At 49.5% G+C, this 20,919-nt stretch overlaps 10 protein-coding genes across 10 annotated transcripts; 4 read left to right on the plus strand and 6 right to left on the minus strand.

Annotated features, from left to right (window-relative positions):
• On the plus strand, positions 1 to 1,665 carry PENARI_c002G00682 (URC4/urg3 family protein; the record flags this gene model as incomplete). The annotated part of the gene is made up of 4 exons (XM_022627185.1): positions 1 to 330; positions 383 to 872; positions 937 to 1,529; positions 1,582 to 1,665. The coding sequence occupies 4 exons, from the start codon at positions 1 to 3 to the stop codon at positions 1,663 to 1,665; spliced, it is 1,497 nt and encodes a 498-aa protein (XP_022492425.1).
• A 517-nt stretch (positions 1,666 to 2,182) lies between these two features.
• PENARI_c002G08762 (Rag GTPase GTR1) lies at positions 2,183 to 3,259 on the plus strand (the record flags this gene model as incomplete). The annotated part of the gene is made up of 2 exons (XM_022627746.1): positions 2,183 to 2,376; positions 2,446 to 3,259. The coding sequence occupies 2 exons, from the start codon at positions 2,183 to 2,185 to the stop codon at positions 3,257 to 3,259; spliced, it is 1,008 nt and encodes a 335-aa protein (XP_022492424.1).
• A 794-nt stretch (positions 3,260 to 4,053) lies between these two features.
• Positions 4,054 to 5,804, minus strand: PENARI_c002G01849 (AP-1 complex subunit mu; the record flags this gene model as incomplete). The annotated part of the gene is made up of 6 exons (XM_022627261.1): positions 4,054 to 4,134; positions 4,231 to 4,605; positions 4,662 to 5,151; positions 5,214 to 5,443; positions 5,539 to 5,667; positions 5,766 to 5,804. 6 exons carry the CDS (start codon positions 5,802 to 5,804, stop codon positions 4,054 to 4,056), a joined length of 1,344 nt encoding a protein of 447 aa, XP_022492796.1.
• Positions 5,805 to 6,581: 777 nt separating this feature from the next.
• Positions 6,582 to 7,410, minus strand: PENARI_c002G03866 (mitochondrial 54S ribosomal protein mL57; the record flags this gene model as incomplete). The annotated part of the gene is made up of 2 exons (XM_022627401.1): positions 6,582 to 6,734; positions 6,793 to 7,410. 2 exons carry the CDS (start codon positions 7,408 to 7,410, stop codon positions 6,582 to 6,584), a joined length of 771 nt encoding a protein of 256 aa, XP_022492523.1.
• Positions 7,411 to 7,502: 92 nt separating this feature from the next.
• PENARI_c002G11032 (uncharacterized protein) lies at positions 7,503 to 7,755 on the minus strand (the record flags this gene model as incomplete). The annotated part of the gene is made up of 2 exons (XM_022627897.1): positions 7,503 to 7,508; positions 7,561 to 7,755. 2 exons carry the CDS (start codon positions 7,753 to 7,755, stop codon positions 7,503 to 7,505), a joined length of 201 nt encoding a protein of 66 aa, XP_022492595.1.
• Positions 7,756 to 9,490: 1,735 nt separating this feature from the next.
• Positions 9,491 to 9,889, minus strand: PENARI_c002G00304 (uncharacterized protein; the record flags this gene model as incomplete). Its single annotated transcript, XM_022627152.1, has 1 exon — positions 9,491 to 9,889. One exon carries the CDS (start codon positions 9,887 to 9,889, stop codon positions 9,491 to 9,493), a length of 399 nt encoding a protein of 132 aa, XP_022492170.1.
• An 827-nt stretch (positions 9,890 to 10,716) lies between these two features.
• Positions 10,717 to 11,460, minus strand: PENARI_c002G00403 (uncharacterized protein; the record flags this gene model as incomplete). Its single annotated transcript, XM_022627161.1, has 3 exons — positions 10,717 to 11,152; positions 11,268 to 11,355; positions 11,421 to 11,460. The coding sequence occupies 3 exons, from the start codon at positions 11,458 to 11,460 to the stop codon at positions 10,717 to 10,719; spliced, it is 564 nt and encodes a 187-aa protein (XP_022492701.1).
• Positions 11,461 to 12,623: 1,163 nt separating this feature from the next.
• Positions 12,624 to 13,785, plus strand: PENARI_c002G02071 (NAD(P)H-dependent flavin oxidoreductase; the record flags this gene model as incomplete). The annotated part of the gene is made up of 4 exons (XM_022627279.1): positions 12,624 to 12,666; positions 12,719 to 12,801; positions 12,856 to 13,584; positions 13,642 to 13,785. 4 exons carry the CDS (start codon positions 12,624 to 12,626, stop codon positions 13,783 to 13,785), a joined length of 999 nt encoding a protein of 332 aa, XP_022492876.1.
• Positions 13,786 to 16,505: 2,720 nt separating this feature from the next.
• Positions 16,506 to 17,052, minus strand: PENARI_c002G08715 (hydrophobin family protein; the record flags this gene model as incomplete). Its single annotated transcript, XM_022627742.1, has 2 exons — positions 16,506 to 16,562; positions 16,615 to 17,052. The coding sequence occupies 2 exons, from the start codon at positions 17,050 to 17,052 to the stop codon at positions 16,506 to 16,508; spliced, it is 495 nt and encodes a 164-aa protein (XP_022492919.1).
• Positions 17,053 to 19,997: 2,945 nt separating this feature from the next.
• Positions 19,998 to 20,843, plus strand: PENARI_c002G10783 (WW domain-containing protein; the record flags this gene model as incomplete). The annotated part of the gene is made up of 1 exon (XM_022627874.1): positions 19,998 to 20,843. The coding sequence occupies one exon, from the start codon at positions 19,998 to 20,000 to the stop codon at positions 20,841 to 20,843; it is 846 nt and encodes a 281-aa protein (XP_022492927.1).
• Between the last annotated feature and the right edge of the window lie 76 nt (positions 20,844 to 20,919).

Consider the following 20,919-nt stretch of genomic DNA (forward strand, 5'->3'; position numbering starts at 1 on the left):
ATGGGGATCTTTAAGCGGAAAGACTCGAAGAATTCCGAGAGGGACGAGAATGAATCATTTGTGTCGGTTAACAGCGCTCGCACGTCAAATACCTCCTTGAGGTCACCAGGATACAAGGGCAGTGGCCCGCCAGCCTCCATTCCAGAATTGCCCATTGCCAGACCTCCAGACCCAGCATTGGACCCCGCCGCATATCTACGGAGCATCCATGCAGTCCGTGAACGTTCAACGATCATCCTGAACAAAGCCAAGAACAACGAACTGAACCATTTCGACGTCGACCTGAGTAAATTCGAAGCTACCGCGTCCTACGTCGTGTCCATCATCAAGGTAAAATAGTGAACGATCATGTGACCCGGGATGCGCTAACGTGCCCATCCAGAGAGATTATGCGCCAGACTATGAGAGCATTCCGCCGCATGGACGCTGGCAGCATTTCGACGTGGGGGGTAGACCGCGTGTGAATCAGCTTCTTCAATCATGGCCCAGTCGGATTGATGCCCAAGAGCGCACGCGCCGTTTGATTGACTTGTTTGTGGTGTCTGTGTTGTTGGATGCTGGTGCTGGAAATAAATGGTCTTACCGATCGAAAGAGTCCGGAAAAGTCTTTTCGCGCAGTGAAGGTCTGGCAGTTGCCAGTCTGGAGATGTTCAAGTCTGGTCTTTTCAGTAGCGACCCGACGGAGCCTTGCCAAGTGGACGGTGCAGGATTGAAGAAGATTACGGTCGAGGTGCTTGCCAAGGGCATGCAACATTCTGAACAGAATCCTCTGGCTGGGATTGAAGGTCGCACGGGGCTGTTGGTTCGACTTTCAGAGGCACTGAACAACCAGGACTTTTTCGGCGTGGATGCCAGACCAGGAAATATGCTGGGTACGAAGAATCCAATATCCAACTTCCAAATTGTGTTTGGATAGCTGCTAATTTCATTCTCTAGATTACCTGCTTGGCCACCCGTCAACTCTCGCTTCTTCCGTGCCCATTGTACCAATCACAACTCTTTGGTCTGTCTTAATGGACGGATTCGCTCCTATCTGGCCACCTTCACGAACACAAATTGACGGCGTACCCATCGGAGATGCCTGGAAATGCTCCGATCTCCCCAACTCTCCCCCGGCACAGCAGTGGGAGAGTATCGTCCCATTCCACAAGCTCACGCAGTGGCTATGCTACTCGATTATGGTCCCCATGTCTAAATTGATGCACATTCATTTCGCCGGCAGCGATCTTCTCACGGGTCTTCCCGAATACCGAAACGGAGGTCTACTTGTCGACCTAGGCCTCTTGAGCCTGAAGCCCGACGATATGCAGCGTGGAATCAATGCATATAAAGAGAACGCCCAGATTAAGGGCCAACCGAATGTGGAAGTTGCACCGCTCTTCTCCGCCGACGACGACGTGATCGTTGAATGGCGAGCCGTTACTGTCGGCTTCCTCGACGACCTCCTGGATGAGGTTAACTCCCAACTAGGTCTCAGGGGGGAGGAGCAATTATCACTAGCACAAATGCTTGAGGCTGGCACTTGGAAGGTAAGCATGCCTGGAGCTATACCTTTCATTTCTTGTTCTAACAACTTTCTAGGGAGGTCGCGAGATTGCAGAAGTTTCGAGACCTAACACCAAGGAGCCTCCTATCATGATACGATCTGACGGCACTGTCTTCTAATACCCTTTTTCATGTTAATTGTACCGAAATGAATTCTTGATGACCTGGGATTCCCTATTTATTTACTCGAGATGTCGTCATCCCAGGATAAAATCCTACTCCACCTGAAAATCACCTGAGAATCAGGATATGAAGATCATTTTTGAGTCCGTCCGGAGTAGATCCAACCTTGGAAACAGCATAAAGATTAGTCTACCTTCTATCTACAAACTTACATTTTTCTCCTGTACTCAGTGTATATAAGTACAGCATCTACTTAGCTGCCTACTCGACCCCAACCTCCCTTCACGTGACACGGCCTAGCATTAGTCCGCGCCTCCGCATCTCACGGTTGGAGCTTGTCACCTTCTCTCTTAACTACTCTTTCTTCGATCTCCAGAGCAATGCTCAAGAACGAATAACGAGATTCTATAACAGTCTCACTACTGCCTTGAGCCGGTCGAAGCTGTCTCCAAATTGATCCGCGCCGTCCCCGCAAGAGCGGGGCATCGGAGCTCGACACCCCAAGATTGCCATGATGGATGCTCGGAAGAAGAAGAGAAAGGTGCTCTTGATGGGCAAGAGTGGATCGGGGAAGTCATCCATGCGTTCAATCATATTCAGCAACTACGTCGCCAAAGATGTCCGGCGTCTGGGCGCCACGATCGATGTAGAGCACAGCCATGTCAAGTTCATGGGCAACCTGACATTGAACCTGTGGGATTGCGGAGGGTGAGTTGTCGCACATCAATTCCGAATATTCCTACAGAAACATTCCCACTGATACGAGCGGCTTTGCAGGCAAGATGCGTTCATGGAAACCTACCTGGCCTCCCAACGCGGGAACATCTTCTCCGACGTTGCAGTGCTCATCTACGTGTTCGACATTGAATCACGAGAAGTCGACCGTGACCTAGACACATACCACGCAATAATCGAAGCCCTCCGCGAGTTCAGCCCAAACGCCTACGTCTTCTGCCTCGTGCACAAAATGGATCTAATCCAAGCCGAGCACCGCCAACGCATCTACGAAGAACGCTCAGCCCTAATCCGCAGCCGCTCCGACAACTTCCGCGTCGACACCTTCGCCAGCAGCATCTGGGACCAATCGCTGTATAAAGCCTGGGCAGGGATCGTGCACAAACTCATCCCGAACCTAGTCGTGATCGAGCGCTTCCTCACAGCATTCGCAAAGAAAATCCATGCCGAAGAAGTCATCCTCTTCGAACGCTCGACCTTCCTAACCGTGACATCTGTAACATCCGAAGTTGGCGAACTCAATCCCATCTACGATCGCCATGAGCGTCTATCAAATATCATGAAGGCCTTCAAACACTGCGCCGCTCGCAACACCCTCACCACCCCGGCCTCGGCTGGCTTCGTTGTCATGCACACCAAAACTCCCCAGTTCAATATCTTCCTCGGCCGCTTCACTGATAACACTTATATCTTCCTTGTCGTTCCGCCCGGCGAGGCTTCCTACAACTGCGCCGTTCTCAACACCATGCTTGCCCGTGAGGGTTTCTCAAAGGCAGCAGCTGGCGGCCGTGGGGATGGCTTCCCGCTTCCTCCGCCGGATACAGAGGATAACGCGGCCAATGGATATGCCCCGTGATATGGGGATTGATGTGTGGAATTCAGCTTGGTTTTGTATGGTTGTACATGTCAGGTATATGTTGTTCTCGATCTTTCACGATTTCTTGTTTATGACACAAAATTTATGCGGGCGCTCAATGATGGCGTTTCGGAGATGAATGCAGTTTTGATATGACTTTCTTTTTTGACTCTTCTTTTCACTTCCTTTTTCTTCGAGAATTGAGATACCCTGTTTGTGCATTGTCTGTTCTTGTGGTCTCATTCTCTTCCTCTTCCTCGGGGGGTTTTATAGTATATATTCTTCTCGGGCAGATGTTTCAATATGGTGATGTGTACTCACTGGTAACGCAAAGAAAACCTTTATGTGTGGCTTGCATGTTTGAGTTCAATAGGAATATTGGGACTGAATTAACTCAGATATCCAAATAAGCAGCCAGATTAAGCCTAGTACTTGAACTAGACTATACCCGAAACATATCGAGGTGCTACAAGTACAATTGCAATTACACCGCACCAATCTAGACTCTCCACGGTTACGCCAAAGGAAAGCAAAAACATAATCCTCCGTCAACGATCTATATTTCCTCGCATCCGATGCATAAGGCGGACAAAAAGGTGTGGAAAGGGTAACAACATGGGGGTTTTGATTATCTATCGGACCGGCCGGCCTCAACGGAGAAGCATGAAGCATGAATTGGGGGGTTAGGGAAAGGAGCAAGAGATAAAAACGACTGGAAAGGGAAATGGAAAATAAGGGGGAGGAGGCTGTACAAAATCAAACACCCTAGGCGCAAAGCAAGGTCAATTTTTGATTCATTGGACGTCTGGCATGCGCATGGCAATATCGCCTGACTGTGTGATGTATCGCACCCAGGGGAGAGAGGGGTATTGCAGCTATAAGTGGATGGATTTGGTTAGTTGATAGCTCTCAATGGATTGTTGTAATTGTAGTGGGAAAGACACGGGATGTGGGATGTGGGATGGACATACCTTCGGCTCGGTGATCTTCAGATACCGTACTTGGATACCACTGGTTGTGAAATAGGGGATTTCGAACTTGACATTGATGGGCCGCTTTGCTTTGCCCATGCCGCCGGCTCCGCCCATGCTTCCTCCGAAGCCACCGGTCATACCACCGCCCTGCTCGTCGTCGCCCTTGACTGAGGGCAGGCCCAGCTCGGCGCGCATGAGGAACTCCTTGCCACCGCCGAACTGCTTGATCTTCCAGATGATGGCTGACTTCTCGGGGGCGTAGTGCACTGTTCCGATATTGGTACGGAAACGGGGGGAATCTGCGTCTTCGGGGACGGGGACGAGGATTTCGACGTTGTTGGCTGTGCTGCGACGTTTGAATTGCGCCTTGGCCTATTGAATAGATGTATTAGAGGGATTCGGTCTGCGTGGCTGGCTGATGATCTTACCTTGAGCATATATTCGATACGGGATCCCGAGTGTGATTCAACCACGCACTCCACCCAGATCAGGGGCTTCACTTGTGTGTTCAGTCGGTAGCTCATGAGCTCGAATTCACCATCTGGGGGAATGAAGCTGATCGTTCTGTCGTTCTCGAAGCGCGAGAGTCGGACACACTGGTGGAACTTGACGTCTTCCATTTCGACCGATTTGCCTCGCGTGGCACGACCCGTGGTCTCGAACATAACCTTATCGTTCAATCCCAGCCGCAGCTCTGGCATACCACTCAGGTAGCACTTCATCTTGACGGCGCCCAGAATCTCAGATCGCAGGACATTTCCGTTCGCTGAGACGAGGAGATTAAGGGACTCAACGACATCCAGGAAGACCTCGTTCTTGCGGTAACGAATACCCTCGCTTCGCCATGAGACGGCATTTGTGACGGCAATGGGTGGCCGTGCTTGGACATCCAGCTTGTGTGATTCTTGGGTGATGTATCTGGATTGAGAGTGTCAGTTGGGTCGAATTACCACACCTCCGGCATTACAGCAATTGCTCACTCTTGTAGAATCTTGCTCTCTGTTGTCTGCGGGTATCCAAAGTCCATCATCTCATCCAGCAATTCGTAGATGACGACGAAGTTATCCCGGATACTCTCCTCCTCTAGCACCTTGAAATATTCGGTGAAGACCTCCACCAGCTTGTGTAGGAACAGTAGGATTTCGGTGGCATTTGTATTTCTTTTCGTCAATGCGAGGATGTAGAGGTTGCTGTGGCGGATATAAAGGTACTAAACAGTATCGCCCCTGTGTCAGTGGGTGGGAGCGCACAAAAGGAGGGACTCAGGAGCGGGTGGTTTCAAGCTGTAGCAAGCGGGGGACGCACGTTAATGCCCTCGTGGGAGAAGCAGGGAGGCACTGCGGAGGATTCTTCTTCGGCATCACTAAGGAGAATAGGGAATTTCTCAACTGCGGACATGGGAATGTCCCCGCGATAGTTGCGGGCCAGAAGGGTCTATAAAATCGTCAGCGGGGGCATGTCCATCGACGCATTGGCGAGTGTCGGAGCTGCAAGTCGCGTCGCCATGGTTTGCAGAGTGCTGCATAGCCTACCTTGCCCTTTAGGTCGAGGAAGAAGAGTGCGGACGCCATGACGTGTCAATGGGGTTAAAGAGGTGACGGAGGAGCGATGTTGGTGATCTGGTCTTTCGAGTAGGAGGCGAAAAGGAAACAAAACCAGCTTGTGCGCCTACTGCAGCATTGTTGTAACAGTTGTTAGAGCAAGGGAAAAAGCAGCAGATGGAGGAAGAGCAACTGAAGCAGATCACGGATGATTGTTGGCGATGCCCGCATGGTCAACGGAGATGGACGCCAACCCTAATGCGGACTAGCGTATATATTTCACCATAAAAATCTCTTCGCGCGTTTCTTCGTTTCTTCTTTTTCTTTTTCTCCAACGCTCCCAACAGACAGTGCGAGGCAGCATAAAGTCCTTGTGATTTTCTACAGTTAATCTGGCATTCTGTCAGACAGCTGTAGTGCTTTATTGCTACACTTGCGATATAGAGGCGCGGAGACTATGCATCTTACGAGGGTCCCATAAGAACTGGCCGAGTATTCTTCACTGTTACTCGGGCGGTGTCAGAGGGACCGTACATTCATAGATATCATATAACTTTAGACTAACTTACTGGTCATTGAAATGCTTTTAAATTTTACACTGTGGTATTGGGCTGCATAATAAAATAAGTGAGAACGAAATGGAGAATATAAAAAACAAGTTTGTTAAAAGTACATGTACAATCGTGTAGAGGTTCCCAAATCAGAGGGCACACGCCTCAAGTTCCCCTGTCACAGATGGAAATATCAAACAAGATAACGCCCTGAAAATGCTCCGAGAGACACCAATGCCCCCAAAGGCTCAGACCCTTAAACCGACTTGAGGCCCAGGGGTTCAAGTATCCGCTCCCGAGCCAATTTGGTCGCAACGACAGCTCCCTTTTCCAACGAAACAGCACCGATAATAGCATACAGAGTATGCGCGAGCACGAGATCATAGCCAGATCTGTGGAGATCCTCGGGCTGTAGTAGATACATCGGTTAGCTAATGAAGAAGATACAAGACTGGATCGAGACATACCTGTCTTGGGCTCCATCTGAGAACCTTGGGCAAATCGTACTTGTGTCCAAGTTCAGCAAGCTTCGACCGATCAGTAAGGACCTTCTTGTTATCGGAGGAGAGGTTGCCCAGTCCTTCGAGAGCCGGGTGGGAGAACGGCACGCGACCAAACTCGTCCGTCTTGTTGACAGGCTCCGTAGGTGCCGCGCCTGGTGCCGGCACTGCGACATTCTGCGCCAGAGCCAGCGATGCTTGCAAGTGCACAATGCGCTTTCCGAGGAATGCCAATCGATCGTTGAAGCCCCGGCGCCCTTGGTCGAAACTCTTATGTGTCACTGCCAACCACTTGGTCTCATCGGAGAGGACCTTGTCACCACCATTGCCCAGCAATCGGATATAGAACCGGTCCAACAGCTCCGGGTCTGTGTTGACGTGGTAGACAGGGCGCTTGGAGTTAAGGTGTAAACTGAAAGGCGCCTTGGCCTGCTCCGGGGTGTAGGACCATCGGGGCCTGTGTTGAGCCTCCTCCGCAGAGTTTGAGTAGGTGCGGGATGGGATGACCGTCGCAATGGGGCGAGCGACGGATTTGGATGCAGCGCAGGCGGTCCTGGCCGCTCGGGAGGTGAAGTACAAAGCCATTCGGTCGGTTGGTCTGCGAGTCCAAGCCGGAGGTGATTCAGCGAAAAGCAAAGAATTCGGCCTTGGCGGTGTGATTCTGCCAACCACACACTCTATAACTTATCCATTGTTCACTCATTCACTTTCTTTTTCTTCTGTTTCTCATGTTACCCGTAAGGGTTCTGAGGATATCCGTTGGTTCATTTCTTTAGATTCTTGAATTTCCATTTCGGCGGTTTGACCTGCAATTAAGGTACCTTGGAAGCCGGGAGCAACCGGGAGCTTCACCGCTGCTGCGTGATATCTTTTGGCTCGAATGCTTCGCTTGCGGTGCGTCGGATCTGAAGCAGCTAACACAAGCTCCATTGTGGCAGCCTACCACAGACCAGCAGTGCTTTGGTGATTGGAGGTGGAGTCGAACAAACTTCCAACTGCAATGCTTCCATGCATGTACGATCGAAAGGGTATATGACTCACATTAATTAGCAGCTCCCACACCATCAATGATGGGTCCTTGTGGCGGTCTGACTGTGGAATCGATAGTTTCTTTGATATACATCAGACCGCTGTTTGAGAGCCTAGAGCCAACATATCTGGGTTTCCGTTGACCCTGCAAAAGTTCTAGCTATGATACAAACCATGCATTGATCCAGTGTTTGGACCATCTTGAAGTGATAACCAACATTCTTTTCATGTATGCTTCCATTGAAGTGGCGCTCAAGGCTCGACTTCGAGTGTAGAACATCCAGCTCGGTCTCGCAGATCACCCCACCACTTGATCCAGCAACATCCTTCTCTGGATAGCATTGCCGTACCATCGACCAATGGCATATTTGTGCTCTCTCGCCTCGCAAGCGATAGGCTAGAAAATCCAGACAGGTAACATCAACCCGCTGTCTGACTGGACGAACGGCGATACAAGAGGTGGCGCAACAGACCCTAAGCGCGGCCCGACCACAAGGGACACAGGTCTCTAGCCGCTGCAGAGCAACCGTGAAATCTCTTCAAGAAAAGCCAAGAAGGATGAAGAAGGGTTCCAGACGGTTGAAAGCGGCCCAAGAGAAGATTCGGCGGCGTTCTCGGTACACAGCCGTTACGCGCGACCTGCCGGATGCAGAGGTCATAGCTCGACAGAGCTATGAGTTGAGGTGTGACAGCGTTGGCCCCAGTGGAGCACGGACAGCGTTTTGAGTCTGCTTAACGATTCCGCGGATGTTGGCAGTGGAAAGGGCCGGGGAGGCGCAAATGGTTGGCTCGAACGACCCTTGCCTATGTCGACTGCAGAAAACGGGTCTGCTGCATCGTACGCTGAGCTTTTCCCCTGGAATAGGCAAGAGACTTGCTGTAAGAAAGAAAAAGTGATCCACGTGTGTTGGGTTTCAGTATTATTTGCGGGTTTGTGCTCCATCAGTAGGCTTCCTTGTTCTCTTATTTCCTCTTGGAGCCGTTGGAAGCTTCGACGGCCTGCATCCCCATTATTTTCAGGGCCGAGCCAGTTGGCAATTCACAATGGTCATTGTGGAAGCTTTCAGTGAATAGTTAACAAGGCTAGGGCATGTGGCAATTACTTTCAACGTCTTCGTAAAATGTCAAGGTAAGAGTACATGTCACAGAGACACAGAGTAATTGAGGATTTTGGCAGCTTTTGAGTCCATATAGTCCCCAAAAATAGCGGCCACAGCTTGATTGTTCAACCCAACCCAATTAGTCCACGGATAAGTAGCGGCAAATCGACAGACAGCAAGGCATCTAGAACAAACCCACTGAAACACACTTCTTCAAGATGATCGCTGCAAGAAACCGAAGGCTCGGACCGCTGGTGAAACTCCCCTGTCCTCTACCTCCAAGGAGAGTGGTCCAGGAAAGGATCTACAGCCTTCCCCTACGGCCGTCTCAGCCATTTCCCACTGAAATCAAAGCTATTTCCTCCAAGTGGATCACTTATTTCCCGATCAATGCTTGCTTCCGGGGAATAAACAAGCGGTGGCCACGGCAGCGGATGTGACAGCACTAGTACTGGCTAACGGTTTATACATCAAGTCTCCCAGCGGGCCCTTGCAGACCCAACCGAGATATTGCTAGATCTTCACGGTTGGAAGAGCTAGATGTCCACGGGTAGAGCGGCGGGAATAGTCTTCCAATCGAGACTTTCATGATCCTTGATTGGGATGCTCGACAGGATGGCGGTGTACAACTTGTCTGGATGGCGTGAGTGGATGGCGCGATGTATCTCAACGGCTTGAACTCTCATGGACATAAATAGACAAGACTGGCCTGTCCTAATGACATTCTTTTTCTTCTCAGGCTCAAGGAGATTTTCATCTGTGTTCTTTGTCTGTCTTTGTTGGATACCGTTGTCTACTTGGTGGACAAGTGCGTTGTCTGTTCTATCAACCTCAACTATAACCACCTTCCCTTTGAGAGACCTCGCGAATACCAAAATGGCGTGCAACTCCTTCTCTGTCTCTGACTCGTTGGCCACTTCATCGTTGTCCCACATCTTCTACACCATTGCCGGAGGCATCCCGGCCAGTAATCACTCGGTGCAAGATCCTCCTTCGCCCCGACCTTTCCCTCCCAACCCACCTCCAAGTCCTGCTTGAATGGTAGTTTACGGGTTTCTATTTGTTTGGCGTTGAGGGGAACCAGGTTTAATAGGTCAGTCTTTCTTTTGAGGCCAATGGGCCCGAATATATATATTCTTGAGTCTACCAACAACTGTCTGCCGGAAACATGCTAATTGATTCAATAGATCATACCAGGGCATTTCAACTTCGGGCTTCATGATGAAATCATGCATTGAGGAGCGACTGGGAGAATCTTATGAGTATCGTCGCTGGAATACTACCTGGGACAGAAAATGGCATGGTACAACAATGTTGACGACACCTGCGACGTGATCGAATGGCACAGAAGTTTCAAAGGAGCAAGGAGCAAGTTTTTGTTTTATTTGACAGTTAATATCCCAAGGTGCTCTCCTTTCGAAAAGTCCTCTGGTCACATAGCTTAACGATGCATTGAGCTACACCAATGGGGACAAAGCTGCATTTTAAGGACATTCACCAGAAAATCAAATTTTGATATAAACAGAGAAGCCTTAATAAAAAAAGAGTTCAGTGAAAGCTTCACGACCTATAGATTGAATCCATAAAGCCAGTCGTCCATTTCCGAGCCAGACAATTCCTAGCAGGAATCAGATAAGATGAACAAAAAAGAAAGAACCCGTGCCTTTGAGCTTGCGCCAATCGACCTGATTCGTGTATATTTGGCAAAGAAATCACTTTAATAACACATAAGGAAACTCGGAGGTATGAGGTACGGAAACATTTAAAGCAAAGCAAGACCAACAGCGCTGGCAATGCTGAGGCCAACGACAGTCCAGCCAGTCTTGATAATAACGGGGTTGCTAAGACCACGGCCAAGATCCCACATCAAATGGCGGAGACCGTTCATGCAGTGGTAGGTGAAGGGGAGGGCGAGGGTGCTCTTGAGGAGGACCTTGGCAAGGACGGGCATGGCACCCATGGAAGCAGCCATGGTGGCCGACTCGAGATGCCATCCGAGAGCGGGGGAGACGAGATAAGCGGTGGCCCAGAGGTAGAGGGTGCCGGAGAGGGCGACACCAGTGATACGGTGCAGAGAGGAGCCAATCCAGCCAATTTGGGGCTTGTAGATGGTAAGGTGGGGAGCGATAGGGCGGCGGAGACGCTGCTTAACGAGGATCTGGGTTGGGTCCTCAGTGTTGGGAGAGGAGGTGACTTGTCTATAGCTCGGGTTAGTTCTCGACTTAGGTTTTTGCAGATGACGTAGGATTCCGTGGGGTTTAGATCCGGGGATGGGCGAGAATCAATTCGCCGAGATAATGCTGGGTGACTGACCTTGTCTGGATGTTCTGGCCGAGAGCGACAGCGGCGGGAGAGGCGCGCATCAAGGAGGACCGCATAGCGTACGGTTGCTGGACGGCAACTGAGAAGACGGGATAAGTCAGATCGCAAATTCGACAAGGGCGACATTGGGGGAAAGAAACATACGCCGTCGCAGCGACTGCTGGGCAACCTTCTGAGAGAACATGGTGAAGCGTATGGAGTTGAATATGCTCTCGTTGATCAGAACAAGAAATCCCAAGTGCCTCGCGAACGTTCGGAATCGCGGACGACCTCGGGTACGGAGTGCAAGTCACGGGACTAGCTCCCGGGACTTCACTCGGCCAATAACCGGCCGTCTATTACCAGCCGGAAGATTGTTCTTCCCCACACCTACCATGCCACGTGACCCTCGCCTGTTTTCCCACTTTCTCTCGCGTTTCCGCTGTTTCTTTTCTTTCTTCTCCAAGAGTCTCGGCTCTCGTCGTCTACCTCTCTGGGATGATGTCGTCGTGTTTAGCTTTCCCTCACTGATTGCGGCTTTCTGTCGTGATCGCCGAGGGATCTTGAGGCTCTCAGAAGGACTCCCGTCGTTAATCGCCCGTTCTCCTCTTTCTATGAGCAGAAGGGGTTTCATATCAGGGTCACATACTGTAATCACGATCACATTGTAGAACATTAGCCAAGTCTTGACAGTTCATACGTGGATTTCTTACTGGGGCATCCTTTAGAAGAGAAACTGCAATTGCTTAGCATACGGCCAAGCAGCTATGGATGCTATTCGGTTCAGGTCCAGGTCAATCTATATGCATATATAGATCCAGGAACTACATGGACATCCCAGACACCTTAATGCTCGAGGCCTCTTAACGTTATACAAGATAACTTATACATGTGCACTGTACTACTCTTGTGAAGAGGTCACGAGTTCCTATCACATGCAATGGTCCAGGGGTCAGGCTTGTAAACAAGGCAAGAGTGTAAGATGTAAGAGTGTGAGTTCTTTTGTAGAACGTCTACTCCTCTGCTTCGAGCCTAGGCAGTCTGGTGTGTTCATATTTGATCATTTTCAACGGCATAAACCACGACTAATCAGTCATTTATACCTCGTTAGACCCGGCTAATCCAGAAATTGTGCCAACCTCGGCATCTCGGACCTTCCCCACAGCAGTCCGCGGCTGTCGACGGTTTATTATCTGCTCACTCTCTCTTGCTTAGTGACTATATTGTACACTCGATTCACTTTGTATACTTGAGAAGTAACTGAGTTCATGTCAGTACCCTGTCCCTGGCCGTGTTGCGTCTGTACTAACTCGAGCTTCTCCAGTGATCTGATAGATATCGATACCCCGACCAAATCGTTCCCACAATATGCCTTTCAACACAGCCTTGACGCGGAAGCTCGGTATTCGAGGTGTGTTATATCATATACTTCAAACACGTTCAGTTGTTGACGATATCTACAGTGCCGGTGGTGCAGGGTGGTATGCAATGGGTCGGATACGCCGAGCTGGCCTCGGCCGTTAGCAACGCAGGCGGACTAGGAATTGTATGTTTTATAAGTCTGAGGACAAGATAAACCGCATGTTCTGACTATCTATAGCTCACTGCCCTCACCCAACCAACCCCCGAAGACCTCCGCAAAGAGATCCGGAGATGTCGCACCATGACCAAGTACCCCTTCGGAGTCAACCTGACCCTCCTCCCCGCTATGGTTCCCCCCGACTACGGTGCCTACGCACAAGTGATCATCGATGAGGGCATTAAGATCGTCGAGACCGCCGGCAACAACCCGGGTCCTGTCATCGCCCAGCTGAAGAAAGCCGGCACAATCATCCTGCACAAGTGCACGACCATCCGGCACGCCAAGTCCGCTGTCAAGCTCGGCGTGGATTTCCTTTCGATCGATGGATTCGAGTGTGCCGGTCACGTTGGTGAGCACGACATCACCAACTTCATTCTGTTGAGCCGTGCTCGCCAGGAGCTCGGCGTGCCCTTCATTGCCTCTGGTGGATTCGCCGATGGCCAGGGTCTTGCTGCTGCCCTGGCTCTTGGTGCCGAGGGTATCAACATGGGTACCCGGTTCATGAGCACTGTTGAGGCTCCTATCCACCAGAAGATCAAGGAGGCTATTGTCAATGCACAGGAGACCGACACAGCTCTTGTCCTTCGTCGGTGGAAGAACACTTCGCGTCTGTTCGCCAACAAGGTGACCCAGGATGCATTGAAGATTGAGAAGGAGAGCAAGACGGGTGACTTTAGCGAGATTGGACCCTATGTTAGCGGCAAGCGTGGTCGCCAGGTCTTCTTGAACGGTGACCCTGATTACGGAGTAAGTTCAACCTACCCTATACTCCATTGATGGTGTCTTTTCTAACTTTGTGCACAGGTCTGGACTGCTGGCCAGGTCATTGGTCTCATTCACGACATCCCGACTTGCGATGCTTTGCTCACTCGGATCGAGAAAGAGGCCCTGGAGGCCATGAGCCGGACCAGGTCTCTGTTTAGCGATGCCCCCACTAGCAAGCTTTGAAGTTGGCTCATTACACATGTATTTCCGAAGCCCTGTTTATCTAGTTTGCTCTTGTTTTGGAAAGATTCAATAGATCGACTAGCTGAAATTTTGTTTCATACATGATGAATTACATATACGTTTACCTTATGGATATACTCGGGTCTTTTTTGCAACTTTCACGTTCATCAACGTCATACGCCTCATGCTATTAGAAAATAGGCCAATATTCCAAAGGGGGAGCCAACCGTCTATCACCAAGCATTCCCGAGCGAGGCCCCGCGAGACGCGCAGCAAGGATCTGCAAGCATGTAGATCCACGCTCAGATACTCAATGGCATTCCTCCACCCCCAACCTCCAACAATAATGAGCCAACCTCTTAAGAACAATTTACAGCCATAAATCCATGCGCCAGAAATACACTCGAATCCAAGTGACCTTAATAGACAAACACTGATCTCCAAAGCCCTAGTTCTGGCTATGCGAGGTAGAATGGGATGTGGAGATATTCCTGCATGCAGCAGATCCTATGGGGAATTCTCGAGGAAGCTGCTCTTCCAACAGAAGCGATTGGGCATGTTTCAATTCCACCGTTGATTCTTGGGCGATCATAATATTGTGTCGCTGTCCAAGCACATAGACGATGATTGGTCTCCAAGCAAGCCGACCCTTACGGCTTGCGATAGTCCACTTCCGTTTCTGCTATGTAGTGTGGAGACAGAGCTGTTCTATACAAAACCTTCTATTTCACCGGTATGCTACCCATCTATTCCAAAGAATATCTGCAATAATAGTCATACAGAACTCTCGCTTCACATATGTACAAGCACAAGTACAAACTACACACACTCGCCAATCCCCGTAACTTGTTTCTGGCCTCGTACTGCAGCTACATGTAGACCAGCATCCCATGATGATTAAATCGTGACATACCTGGGTCCGACGTACCCCAGCCCAGAATCGAATGCAGCCCGATTTAGGTCCTTATCCTTCTCCCTTGCCTCGTCGCTTTAGATATCTGCATGTCTTCGGACCCCTCATTTACATCGCAAGCTATACCTCTATTATCATTGTATAGCTCTTCACCTTCACCTTGGCAGCATATACACCTCCAACTACACATACCCTATACATACAAACAAATCATCCCAACCGCAATTCAAAAACAAAAAATACCCAAGCAACCAAACAACCAAAATGGGCCTCATATCAACAATGGCACGCTGCATGCGCAACAACAGACTCTCCAGACGCCTCTCAACTCAATCAATCAAACTCCCAGACGACGACTCACACGATCTAATCAAGCCGTACTCGGAAACAGCCTCGCTGCGAGCAGACAGCATAGCGTCCACATCGACAATGGTCCACCACTCATTCCACGAACCAGTCCTGCCATCCGAATCCCCAGTAAACAGAATGCAAATCAGGACAGATAATATCAATACCCGCACGCTATTCGATGCATCGCATACTACGCCCACGTCCACGGCAATCTCACCGACGGATGATCGAGCTACGGGGGCGCTTTCCAGGTCTGAATACCCGGTTTTTAAATTGGATATGTGTCAGGGTTCGTTTGAGCCGAGGAAATTGGCGGAGCCGTTGGAGACTGGGACTAGCAAGAAGATACATAATCCTAGGAGGGGGGTGGGTGAGATGGGTGGGGAGCATTGTCCGTCTGAGTCTTCGACGGATGTTGAGAAGGATGTAGATGTGGATTCTCCGGGGAAATGTGACAATAGCAACGTCAAAGAGAAGAAGGGAAGGAGGAGGTCGATGAAGTGTTTACTGATGAAGCATTGTGGATTGAATAGCCCGCGCTCGTCGCTTTCGTTTAAGACTAGGAAGAGTCCTGCATCGGCTTCGCCTAAGTGGTTGGAGGCTCATTTGGGGTTGAGGGGAAAGAGGAGGACTGGGTTTTGGGATGGGAGTGCGATGGGAAGGCCATTCTGAGGTTGTCGATACTTTGGTTTCCTTTGTTGGTTTAGGGTTATGTGTATAGCCTTGTCATTTTGGTTTTGTGGATTTGGTAATGAGATGAGAGTCTGAACACAATACAAGTTTCCTGCTAGGTAGTACTACACAAGCAGGAAGGGATGGTAGTTGAGAATCTTAGATTACGTTGGAGGATTGAGAATGAGAAGGCTTGACTTCACAAGTTTGACACAATGGGGCACCCATTAAGGGATCTACTCCTTTAGATTCTATGCGAGAAAGTTCAATAATGAGGAACACAGTGACATCCATGGGAGGTTTGAGATCAATAAGGAGGGTAAAGATGAAGATAGTAATGAAAGGGAAGGGTTGAGGCGAACCTGTGAGGTGTGAGAGACCAATGGAATCTGCAGATCTACAAGAGGCAATCAGATAAAAAGAAATGCAGCGAGTCTAATAAATTAAAACTATATATGCGAAAGACGCCAAGTCGAGACAGCAGCTCGAAAGGGTTCCAAAGCACAAAAGCAAGAAACAGAAAGCACCATGCCAAAAACAGGAGCGATAACGCAAAAACAGTCTTTCTTCTCCGAGGGGTGCCACACGACACGATTAATGATACACGGACGGCGCGATAAACAGGCATCTAACTAATTGAACAAAAGCCAAAGCCTGCTTTCCATCCCCGAGATCTATAACAGTTCACATCGTCGCTCATGCCGAAACCCAGGAGCCAAAGGCCCAGAGGGCTGGCAAAGTGACCAGCGCATCTTGCATAATGCGAGAAAACACAGGGAAACGCTTAGAGGATGGATCCAAGGGCAATGCAGGGCAGGCCGAGGCCGACGAGGTCGGAGTTCTGGGCATAATGTTAGCTTTGTATCAATGTTCCCAAGTTTGGTGGTACTCACGGCGCTGGAGGGGGAGTTCTGGCAACAGGCAATGTTCTGCTTGCACTTCTGGTTGATGAGATCCTGGATGGGGATGGCAATAATGATAGGGATCTGGAGGTCGAGCTTGGAGCACTGGTCGAAGAGACCGAGACCGTCAGCACCGGAGCCGGAGCCGATGAGGTTGCTGAGGGTGCCGCCGAGCATGCCAGAGTTGACATCGGTGGTGTCACCGGCGTAGGTGGCCTTGTTGCAGCAAGAGAGCTGGGCCTGGTCACCACACTTGGCCTGAGCCTGCTTGACAGTCATGTCATCAGGGACAGGGAAGCGGACGTTGGTGTTCCCCTTGTTGGCGACGCCGTTGGCGTTGCCCTCACCACCAGCGGAGGATGGTCCGACGGGAGGAAGAGCAGCGACAGTGGCGGCGAGGGCCAAGACGGCGGAGATAGTGAACTGCATTGTGGCAGTGGATTTGGATTTAAACGAGAGAAGACTCGGAGTAACAGAATTGAAGGCAAGAGAAGACTGCTTCAAGAGAAGGAAAGTTTGAAAGAAAGTGTGATACGGATGGATAGAAAAGAAACTGAGGACGTTGAATGACCTCGTCTTTATAGATTTGGCAGGGAGGGTCTGTGAGTCCCTCTCTCCCTATGTCCCAGGGCCAAATTGTTTATTCCTTGATCAGAGTCATCTCCAGTATGGCTCCGGAATGCGACTAGAAGGGAAAGGGAGGTGATGATCACTCCGCTGTGTAGGCCTTGTAGGCCAACGAGCGGTCCCCACTAGGCTTCTGGTATGGATCTGCCTCATCGTAGGACTTCACTTCACGCGACTACCGGATTGCCCTGGCATTCTTTGGCCCCGGCTCATTTGCTCTGTCGGCCCAGGCTCGTAGAGTGCCCACAATTCGTCCAATTTGTTGTTTGTTGATCCCTTTACCAATGTTATTTGAGAGTATAGACCCTAGAAACAGGCATGAATCATTTCACTATCCTTTTGCGCATTCATACCACGTAATACTGGCCAAAGTAAGCTTAAGCTCAGTGGGTCACAGGGCCCTTGTACCTGAGAGTCTCATTTCCCAGCCACACAGGGGCTTACCTCGCCCTCCTTGGTTGGCTTGGTCTCTCTCTTCGGGCACTATGGCATGCTCCGCATCATTTGCTCATGGCCAACACCTGATCCTGCCCAGGGACCACTAGGATTCCGCTCAAATGGTGGAGTGTGGCTCTTATCTGCAAGGGCGCCCGCTGCACCTCGGGCACTAAGCCCGTACACAGGGAGAGTCGAGACACTCCCTTCATTGTTTCGGAGGCCTTCCAGCTATGAAGAATTAGACATCGTAACGGTAAACACTCTTAGCCCCATGGGCCCTTAGCCTCCGATTGGGGAATGGACTGTTTTCTCCGATAATGTCGTCGGTGGTTAACAGTCAAATTATCCCTGGCGTCTCACGGGGTTTGTTCCGGTTTGCAGTGTTTGTCTATATCTCCCTTGACAGTTCGGTACCCCTTTGCCCTATGCTGTGTACAATTCTTACTCATTACAACAAGTCTCAATTCGATTATCAGATCAGGCTCTTAGTAATTCGAGGGGAATGATTCGGATACTACAGAATCCAAGTGCACATCACAATTTTAGTACTAGACTGGCCCTTGTAGATTCTTTGAACCGTCATTTCATCCTTTCAACAGCATTTCGTAGATCTTACTGCAACGTTCTGCCTTGCGTAGCTAAGTGTTTTGAATTAGACCAACAAAGAATGTTTTAAGATATGCCCCTGATTTGGTTGTCTGATTCGGTGAAGTAGATCTATAGGCAATGTAGAGATGAGGTCATACTGGTGTAGCAATTCACCGACAATTCGAATGCTCTTATGTAGAGATTACTTATGGAACTTGTAGAGTGTAAATAAACGTAGTTTGTCTAGTCTCTATTGTCTCTACCCTCGATGATTTTATAAGCAAGAATTTAGTGAGTCCGGAGGGAACGGTGCTCCAAGATGAGTACATCTGGGATCGCCATGTAGGAGATGAAATATAGCACCTCTTATGGCATTAATGAGTACTGTTGTATGATATTGCAACATCTACTGGGTCAGGAATTTTTTGATTGCTGAACAGGTACAGAGTTGTTTCATAGATTGTAGTTGGTATATACTATAGTTATAGCTCGAACATGGTTAACATATATTTCAGACACTAACAACCAAAAGAACTCTATTTCAAAAGTATGGTCTACAAAACCAACCCCCCAAAACATACTCCTTCATATCGCAATGATTTATCATAAGATACCTCAATCGAATATTTACAGTTATCAGATCAGTTAGGGCTTATGTGATCGCATCTCTACCTGATGCTCGCAGTCAGAATATCTATGATCTCAAATAGGAAGTTTAACCCTGTTTACACCAGTTTGCATCCCGTAGATTTAGTCCGCGAGGTCTTACTGGGAGGGGACCCTTGCGGGCATAATTGCCCCTGCACACGTCCCTACTTTCGGACGGCCTAGATTCTCATTAGTACCGGTTCCTTTAAGCCCATTACCCTGTATCTGCACATGAGTATCAAGAGCAATCATCATTTTATGTGCGCTAGTAGCTCTCACAACTGTAGCGTCTTGAGTATTGAATATAGCGAAGTTATATATGCCAAGATATCATCTTCTTTTGATATTAATCTAGCAACCTACAGTTCCGCTTATTCAATAGCGTGCGGCACATACAAAATGTAACGATTAAATGACGTATACGGGATAATACCCTAGATTATCCCACACTAAATAAAGGTATGGACCTGAAGCTAGGATAACCATGTAGGGATTCAATTCCATAAGAGTCCCGAATATTAAAGCGAAAAAAAACAATTGTAGCATGCCTTTGTCAAGTTGTCGCGAGACGTGCTCGCCATACAATATATTCATATTAACCGCCTATCGAATACATAGCTATTGACATGTCTATGTCTATCCACCAGTATGATACATCAATATATACTCATGCATACTAATATAAAAAATATGTTATGTCTCCAATGGCATCACCTACAATTGGAGTGGACAGTGAGAAACTGACAGCCTACAGGACCATATGGTAAAATTAGTCATAACAAAACTGAAAGTATGATGAGTGTTAAGTAAGAGACAATAAGTTACTAGCTAGGATTCACTATAATGTTAGGATATTTCTGAGCTGGAATAACTAGGAACATTGATAGATGTTGACCTGGATCTATAAGAGTGGGGACCGCAAATAGCGTACTTTTGCCGCTGTGGCGACCGTAGCGAGGCGGTGAAGTTGAATCTCGACTCATTCCGACAGGCAAAATGCGCGAATTCAATGCATTGCTTCATCATCATCTTCGCATCCAATTGCATACAAAACAAGCCCCGTGCTAACCGCCATGTCAGCCCCATCGCCCCCGTTAGAAGACCCCGCGTCAGCTATTCCAGAGCGCGCAGGGAGCTCCCCCCCACCCACATCGCCGCAAGCTTCGACGGAAGACAAACATGACACCAACCAAAGCAAGCAAGTGAACGAGAAACAAGTTCCAAAATCCATGACAGAACAACCAGAAAAAAATACGCAACATTCAGAAGTAAGCGAAATAGCCGAAACAGACGATGCAGCTGCGCCGCCATTGCCTGATGAAGTCCCTCCACCACTGCCAGACGAGGCCCCGCCAGCGAAGCCCGAGGACGATGGATGGGAACCCGCCTGGGATCACATCGCGCAGAAATACTATTTCTACAACCGTTTCACCGGAGTTTCGCAGTGGGATAACCCCCGTGTGCCCCAAGCCTCTGTCCCAGCGGCACCAGGCACAGAAGAAACGAGCCAGGAGGAAGCGCCCCGAAAGGCACCCGTACTTGGTGGATACAACCCAGCCATCCACGGTGACTACGATCCAACCGCACCATACGCGCAGCAGTATGAAGAACATGAGCCCGAGTCAAGTGCAGCAGGCCAGGATGCGGCCGCCGCATACGCCGCAACTGGCGCATTCAACCGCTTCACCGGTAGATGGCAAGCGGAAGGAATCAACCCTGAGAACCACAATGACGAAAACAAGTCTCGGCGACAGATGAATGCTTTCTTTGACGTCGATGCTGCAGCGAACAGCCACGACGGCCGCAGTTTGCGGGCGGAGCGTAGCGCCAGGAAGTTGACAAAGGCAGAGCTGAAGCAGTTCAAGGAAAAGCGCCGCGAAAAGAAAGAGGAGAAACGGCGTGCCTGGTTGAGGGACTAGGAGGCCCCCGACTTGTTGTTTGATTATGGTGGGGTTGTTTGTTGTACCTTCTCATTGTTGCTTGTCGCATATTGCC

This window comes from Penicillium arizonense (genome assembly GCF_001773325.1).
Source record: "Penicillium arizonense strain CBS 141311 chromosome Unknown PENARI_contig002, whole genome shotgun sequence".
NCBI classification, from domain to species: domain Eukaryota; kingdom Fungi; phylum Ascomycota; class Eurotiomycetes; order Eurotiales; family Aspergillaceae; genus Penicillium; species Penicillium arizonense.